Genomic DNA, 8,899 nt, shown 5'->3' on the forward strand with positions numbered 1-8,899 from the left:
TTAGGATAGAATGATTTACTTCATCAGAATAGTGGTAGCTCATATTCGCTAAACTTCGAACTCACTCAACGACAATAAATCACACAAAAAAATTGTAAATGCAAGAAGAACAGTAGGAGATTAAAAAAAATTATGTTTGAAAAATGAGAGGAAGCTCCTCTATTTATAGTCAACAAAGGGTAGTATAAACAAGTGTTTTTTTGTGTCTTTTCTGAAAAGTCATGACCTTTCCGAGAAGTCACAACCCTTTGGAAAAGTCACAATATATTGAAAAAGTCACAACTCTTTGGAAAAGTCACAACTCACCGAAAAATTACAACCCTTTGAAAAAAGTCAAAACATATAAAAAATATCACAACTCATCGAAAAAGTGACCTTCCGAGAAGTCACAACCCTTTGGAAAAGTCACAACTTATCGGAAAAGTCAACTCTTTTGAAGAGTCACAACTCATCGAAAAATTACAACCCTTTGAAATAAGTCACAGCTTATAGGAAAAGTCACAGCTTATAGGAAAAGTCACAACTCATCAAAAAAGTCACAACCTAAGTTAGGGATATTACAATAATTTAACATTCAAGTTAGGAGTTCATGCTTTTAAGGTAATATAGATAGATATGATATGATTAGAAAATTTCATGTAGGAGATATTTGTCTCGAGTTCACATTTCTACTTCATTGAATTATCAGTGTTTGGATTGAAATCTCCCTAGTTTGACTTCTTCGTCTCTATCATTTTGACAAGTCTCATACAGAACAAGATGTAAAACGGCACAATATACGCGTAAAATGTTAATCCATCACTATCACGGAAATTTGTTTGAAGTTATATCCCGTTTATGAACACACTACTGGTTTTGCAGAAAAAAAACTTTTTAGTGTGTTTTCCTCTTTTAAGCCAACCAAACATGGGAAAATTGGAAAACATTTTCCATAAAATGTTTTCCTCCATACCAAACACACCCTTAATGTGAAAAGTGTGGTGTAAAATTATGGAATATACCTAACAAGTTTGAAAACAATACAACAGACAACTAAGTTTCTCTCTTTGAAAATTATTGTGGAAAAAACAGAATAAGAGATGTTGATGGAGAGTTGGACAAAGTTCACTTAAAGCTGGAGTTCATATATCTATAAAATATATATAGATTATTTTAGAACAGAACATTTTGTTATATGATGAAAACAAAAAAATGTGGCCTCTCTTTTTCATTTATTCACTTTTCTGTTGTGTATTTCTAAGTTTTTGTTTTTCTTCTTCCTTTGATCATCATATTTGCTCTCCTACTGAAGCTTCTGCTTTGCTTCAATTTAAACAATCCTTTGATACATTGAATTTTCCTCATGTGATACGTCCAAAAACAATTTCATGGAATGAGAGTAAAGAATGCTGCACTTGGGACGAGGTCACTTGTGACATGTTAACTGGTCATGTTATCGGGCTGGACCTTAGTTACAGTCTGCTTAATGGAGCTATTTATTCCAACAGCAGCCTCATCCAACTTCATCATCTCCAAACACTAAACCTTGCTAAGAATTACTTTTATCCTTCTTCCATTCCAAATAACGTTAGCAGGTTGAGGAATTTGAGGCATCTAAATCTTTCTGATGCTTACTTTCAAGGGAAAATCCCAACATAAATCTCATACCTTTCCAATTTGGTTTCACTTGATCTTTCTGTTCCTTCTTATGTGAATGGATTACAATTTGATCAAAAAATCATTTGAAGCAGTGCTTCAGAACTTGATAAATCTGGAGGTACTTTCTCTCTTTGGTGTCAACGTCTCATCTCCTATTGTTACACTAATTAGCTAATTAGGCTTTGTATTGGCCATGTCAGCAGATTCTATTATAACTGACAGTTAATTAGTTAATTATACAATTACTGTTCACTATTGTTCCATTGAATTACTGCTCATAGAGTTGGTTAGTCGATCAGCAAGTTAGTTAAGAATTAGGCTGAATAAGTCACTACTACAGTTGTATACAAACACATCTCATATATACACTTCAGATCATCAACATACAGATCATTGTTCTCTTCTCTGAATCTATCTTCTTCTTTAATTCTACTCTTCTCTTCTAATTGTTGTTGAGCTGTTCTTCAGCAGTTCATCTCAATCCTCGAATCTTCAGTGATTCTTGCAATTGAGCTAACACCGATTGTCGATCTTAAGGTAACCAATTTGGAAGGTGTTCTCACGGAGAGCTCTTTCCTTCTGCCAAAATTGGAAACACTCTATTTGAGTAATAACTATCTTCTCAAAGGAGTTTTACCAAAGATCCACTCGAACAGCACTCTGTTGGAGTTGGATATTTCTTACACAGGAATCTCCAGTGAGCTACCTAATTCAATTGGCACCTTGATTTCCTTGACTCGCTTGTACCTCTATGGATGTCAATTCTTTGGTCGCATTCCTGATTCCATTGGCAATCTTACACAAATTAGGTATTTGAATTTTGGTTATATTCCTTCCACAATCTCTAAATTGAAGCACCTCACAGTTTTAGCCCTTTCATCTAACTCCTTTGGAGGTAAAATTCCTAATTTTTTCTCTAACCTTCGAAAACTACGTTATTTAAGTCTTTCTAATTGTAGCTTCATCGATCTGTTTCCTTCTCCACTTTTAAGCTTGACTCAACTTGAAACCTTAGACTTGTCGAGTAGTTCCCTATCTGGACCACTTCCTAGCAATGCAAGCATGCTTCAAAAGTTAACTGAGCTGGATTTGTCTTACAACTTATTGAATGGTACCATACTATCTTAGGTATTTACCCTACCTTTGTTATCTTCAGTGTCACTCCATCATAACCGGTTAAGTGGTTCTTTTCCTCAATCACCTGTGAATCTAGCAAACCTTTCTACCCTTGAACTTTCATCAAATAACATCACCTTCGATGCGGGAATACAAATCACTTTACCTAGCCTAGAAGTTTTGCAGTTATCATCTTGTGAACTGAAGGATTTTCCAGACTTCTTGAGAAATGTAATGACACTTATGATCTTAGATATTGCTAACAATAAGATTCGTGGTCAAATCCCTAACTGGTTTAGAGGCATGAGGTGGGACTCCTTGTTGCACCTAAATCTTTCACATAACTCATTAACAGGGCACCTACAACAATTTCATTATTATAGTCTAGAGTATATTGATCTTAAACTTAACTTCCTTCATGGGCCACTACCTTCATCCATTCGTAACATGAGCAGTCTTAGCCTTTTGGATTTGTCAAACAACTACTTTAGTGACACGGTTCCACATTTCTTGGGCAGAGCAATTCATTGAGAACCATTGTCTTGAATGGTAATTTTTTTGAAGGAATTGTCCCGATGTCGTTGCTAAAGTGTGATGGTCTAGAAGTCCTTGATGTGGGGAGCAACGCTATAAATGACACATTTCCAGCTTGGCTCGGAACTCTTCAAGAGCTGCAGGTACTTTTATTAAAGTCCAACAAGTTTCATATGTCAGAGACAAATGTGAGATCAAATATATGCAACCAGAGTCTTACAACGGATTAAGTAACGTAATGTATGAGGTTTCAGTGAGGTTGGTGATCAAAAGCCACGAAATTCAGCTAGAAAAAATCACCACAATTATGACAACCATAGATCTCTCAAGCAACCATTTTGAAGGTGTGATTCCGAAAACACTAAATGATCTCATCTCACTTTGGCTACTCAATTTATCTCATAACAATCTCAAAGGAGATATTCCAATGGAATTGGAGAAATGGGATACACTTGAAGCTTTAGATCTCTCTTGGAATCGGCTCACTTGAAAGATTCCACAGGAATTGACAACATTGAACTTTCTGGAGATCTTAAACCTATCTCAAAATCTCCTTGTTGGATGCATTACTCAAGGTTCACAATTCAACACATTTGAAAATGACTTGTATGGTTGCAACCTTGATTTATGTGGTCCTCCTTTGTCAAAGCAATGTGGAACAAGTGATCGCCCGCATGTTCCTCAATCACTGGAGGAAGAAGCAGATGAAGATGAATCATATTTCTTAAGTGGATTTACATGGGAATCAGTAGTCATAGGCTACAGTTTTGGACTAGTTGTTGGAACTATCATATGGAGCCTCATGTTTAAATATCGTAAGCCAAAATGGTTTGTGGAATTTTTTGACGGCATCATGCCCCCATAAAAGGAGAAGGCCAAAGAAGAGAAGGTTGAGACGACAAACATAATGGAAGATTGAAAGATCAAACTTTTCTGTTTCTATTTTTGGCTTTGTAATTTTGTGTTTTTGTTGTTTGTATATTCTTGATAGAAACTTAATTGTATGTATTATTTTTAGCATTAATGGTTGTTCAAGTTCAGTTGTTTCTTTTCAATTTTCTGTTGTTAAGTTGTTTAATTTCTCAAAGTTGTTTAACTGCACCAACTATGGAAAAGATAAATGTGCATCTTGTCGGAGGATTCAAGATTTTTTGTTTATGGATTCTAAACCATAACTCTTCTTGTGTACTGAGTTCTGGATAAATATTTATAAATATTAGGTGAATTTCTCGCTAGGACAATGCTATTATTTTTTGCCGAACTCATAACTTATATTCTGGTGTTGGTTATGGTTTCAACATACTCAACACATTCACCATAGCAGTAAATTGAGAGGTCTTCTATTTTAAACCTACCTTTCACGCTAGAGGGTAAAACTGACCAAGGTCATAGATGACCCTATACAATATTGAGTTCCGTGTTCGTATGTTTACTTTAAATATTTCGAACCCCTTGGTGAAAATCATGGCTCTACCACGGGCATGACAAGGTCACAGTCATGAAGTTCATTAGGCACAAAATGTCTTCTTAATTATGAACCTAATCTAATAAATGTATTATAATATATTATGGAACCAAGGATAAAGATCTTTCCAAACTCTCAAAAGTCAAAGAAAGTAGTACAAGTTAAAGCTTAATTACAAAATACTCAAACTTTTTGAAAATTGTGTTTCCTTCAAATACATTATGAAAGGTCCCTCAAGTTGAATGCCTGATTGGTCAATCAATTTGTAATGCCCAGTATTCTAAGTGAACTAGTTTTATTTATATGACGCTTATAAATTGTCTTGTGGTATAGTTATAGACTCGGTTTCCTATGCGACTAAGTGATCTAAAAAAATTTGAACTCGAGACAGTAAAAGGTGGTATTTGATGTAAAAGTCAAAGTTGTCAAATGTGTATTAGTATTACGGTCTTGTAAAGAAACTAAGATTGGGAAAATGGTGCAAAATAAGTAAGGTTCTTGCTTGACTACACTATGCTAGTAGGTTACAAGTAGGTGATGCACCTACTTAGAATTAGTGGACTGCATTTTAAGTGAAAAGGGAAAGTAGGTGATGTAACTACTTAGAATAAGTGGACTGCATTTTAAGTGAAAAGAACAAGTAGGTGATGCACCTACTTAGAATAAGTGGACTGCATTTTAAGTGAAAAGGGAAAGGAAGTAATGCACCTACTTAAAAACTTGTGGCAGAACTTGAGGAGGTTATGCACCTGCTTGCTTAAAGTAAATGACCATATTATTTCTCCAATTTACTAAGTGAAAACGTCAAGAAGGTACCTGTAAAGCACTCAAGCTCATCACATCTCCTTCATCACTTATTCTCCAGAAAATTACTCCCAAGGAAAGCCATAGAAGCTCCAAGAGTTATGGTCTACAGCTTCACCATTCAAATCCGAAGGAAACATGTGTTTTTAAAGTACAAGTTGGTAAAACATCTCCCATCTTAAGGAATTCAAGTGATAATCTGATTTAACATCAAGGTAAGGGGGAGAGGACAACCTAAACCTTGAAGAATCCAAGTCTTAACAAGTGAGGTTTTTGTCTAGCAAGGTAAGCTATGTAATTTTTCATCCCTCTCTTGTTCTTGAATTGTTTATGAAAGTTTTTATGTGTTAATAAACTTAGGAGTGTTTCCTCTATATGGTGTGAGCTTGGTTAATGTTCAGGAAGGATGTGTTTGTTGGGACAGCCATGGAGTGGAGTCCCCTTAAATTTTGATTGTGAGCTCATTTGGAGCTTCTTAAATGTAATGTTAGTGGGAACTAATGGGATGTTGGTGGGAAACCGTGATCTATATTGCTACGTCCACATTGTGATGCAAAGGGACTGTTTTGTGTATCGTAAAATAAGGGTGTGTGGCTGGATATGTGCAGAGAAGTCATGGGAAGTGGTTAGAGGATACAACATTGAAAGTGTAGTGATACACCACTTAATTGATTGTTGCGTGAGCTTACTTTATGACATCCCTTTGTATACTATTTTCCAAACGTTGTGAAAACCGAGGAGTTTCGGAGGACCTTATAAGAAGGTTGTATACAATATGAAAAAATTAGAGGAGAATGGGTGGAAGAACACGCTTGGTAGGATCAATTATAGATTTACTGCCAATTACTATTTAGGTCTGATCAAGTAGCCCAAACTTGTTGATCATCTACTAATGCTAGTTTTATTATTTACTCCATTGTAGATAAATAATATGAAAGAAAGACGGTTAACTCAATGTAATATCCAAAGTTGTGCAGCAAGGCATGTAAGGCTATTCAATTTCCTATTTCTTTGGCATGAATCCAACACTTGTGTTACAACATAAGTTTTCTAAGTACCCTTGGTAGTGACTGGTCCATAGTGGCAGTATAAGATCACCAATATAGCTATTTATCTCTTCCTACTTTCTAGAGTGTTAAAGTGAGTACTCTAATATGAGTTCATTACTAGATGTACGTTCTTACTCTACCAAGTATTAGCATGCAAGGCTTAAACCTGTTTCATCGTCAAAGTGCTAACCCTTGGCACGTATTCCTCTTATATAAATCAACATGATTCTAGATTACACATGGAACATATGGTTATATGTTGGATATACAATAAGCCCATATGTTACGAACTTGCTTCAATGGTCTGCTCCATTGGATAAGTCATATTTTTCCATTTTCATATGTTTCCTTTATTGGTTATCACTCCCATTGTGTTAGACTAAAATGTTACCTCACAAGATCCCTACTTGCTCTATTGTACATTTTATATGTACTTACTTAGAATATGTATCCGTCCCTAAGTTGAATCTGACCACGTGTTTCCTTGGTTCCACGACCTTGTATTTGAAATTAATTAGTAAGTATTTGGCTATCATATAGAGTTCATATCTCTTGGCTGAATGTTAAATGTTTGATTTGTGGTTCAATTTGAGATGTAAAAAATGTTTATTGAGACATCAGCTCCTAAGTATTACGTTGGTGTCACAATTTCTTCCCATGTCATTGTTATTATCTTAAGTCCATATTCATATGTCTCCTACTACGTTTTACTGTCACAAAACTAAATAACGTTGTGACCACCAAAACAACAATCTCAAAGAAGTTGTGAACATCAAAAGAACAATGTCAAAGATTAAAGAGACAAGGTAAAAGGAATCTATATAATTATGGGTGGCAGCTCAAGGGTTAAAATATCTAGCATGGGCTGATCCTAAATCTAGTACTTAAGGGTGGCATCTCAGGGGTTGTAATACCTAGCATAGGCCGATACTAATCTATATTATTATGGGTGGCAGCCCAGGGGCTAAAACCCTAGCATAGGTCGATCCCGATTTGTATATTTATGAGGACCGTATCCCAGGGGTTAAAATTCCTAGCATGGGTCATCCTCTTCTACCATTGATCAGCTGGTCATTTGTATCATATGCCTTATAAAGATTATAAAGCACAGAAAAGTAAATAAAATAGTGTAACTAACACGATTCCACAAGTATAATCAAATGTGGTCTCTAATCCTTATCTATTTGTATTTGGTTTCACTTGATCCCACATTTTACATATGGTTGTATTATGCCTTACATATTCAGTACATTCTTTCGTACTAACGTCCCTTAGTGGGGACGTTGCATTTCATGTTGCAGGTACATGTACTCAACTAGTAGATCTCCCCAATAAAAGCACATGATACTCAGCGATTGTTGGTGAGCTCCACGTTGACTCGGGGTATTGCCGAGTCTTTACTATGTGTACTTTGATAGTTGTACCATCATGGATTCCAGTAGAGGCTTTGTAGATATTGTAAAGCTATCATCTGTATTAATAGTTTTACTTGTCACATGTATCAGTTCAACCAGTCGACATGTTGTATATGTAGCTTCTCTTTAGTAAATCTATCTACATATTAGTTCACTTTCTCATCGTAGGACCACTTATAAAGCATGTGTTCATATGGTACTTTTCAGCCTCACCTAGTGTTGGGAGTGTGACAAAAGTGGTATCAGAGCAGTTCGTACTAGGGAGTCTACAAAGTCGTGTCTAGTAGAGCCTTACTTATGAATGTGTTGCACGCCACATTTATAATTAGGGGGTTTCTTGGACATTTAGGAAATGTTAACTTCCTTCATAATCTAGATCGTGCAATAAAGCAAAGTTAAGAAGTCAATTTCCACTTTTACCTGATCATGTTATTCATATTATGCTTACTATCGTTAAGGTTAATGCTAGCTAAAATGTCAACAGACTAGATTGAGCTCATTTTATTCGACCATCCCACCCCACAAGGTATGTACAGGCTTTTATGCTATTTGCATCTAAAGTTGCATTTGTACCATTTGTATCACGTTGATTCAATTGAGAAAGATATAGTATGGTTATCCATATGCTTAAAAATGATGGGTTACCTAGTTACATATATGAGTTGTAGCATTTCCAAGCACAACTTTTTAAGAAGATGTAACCAACTCTTGAGTTCTATATTTCCTCCATATTTATAGGATCTATTCCTATAGAGGACACTTGTTCTTAATCTGTGATATCCATAAAATTTTTAGCGTTACACATGTTCTCAAAATTGATGATGTTGAACCAGTTTCTTTTAGTTGGAAGAAGGCAGTGGCACAATTTGATAGGTGGA

General features: G+C 35.5%; 1 protein-coding gene across 1 annotated transcript; it reads left to right on the forward strand.

The window, feature by feature from the left end:
- The first annotated feature begins 1,693 nt into the window (after positions 1-1,693).
- LOC107060799 (probable leucine-rich repeat receptor-like protein kinase At1g35710) lies at positions 1,694-4,153 on the forward strand. Its single transcript, XM_015309106.1, has 5 exons — positions 1,694-1,756; positions 2,107-2,533; positions 2,654-2,749; positions 3,319-3,431; positions 3,791-4,153. The coding sequence occupies exons 1-5, from the start codon at positions 1,694-1,696 to the stop codon at positions 4,151-4,153; spliced, it is 1,062 nt and encodes a 353-aa protein (XP_015164592.1).
- Positions 4,154-8,899: the final 4,746 nt, after the last annotated feature.

Source organism: Solanum tuberosum, unplaced genomic scaffold (genome assembly GCF_000226075.1).
Source record: "Solanum tuberosum cultivar DM 1-3 516 R44 unplaced genomic scaffold, SolTub_3.0 scf00100, whole genome shotgun sequence".
NCBI classification, from domain to species: Eukaryota; Viridiplantae; Streptophyta; class Magnoliopsida; order Solanales; family Solanaceae; genus Solanum; species Solanum tuberosum.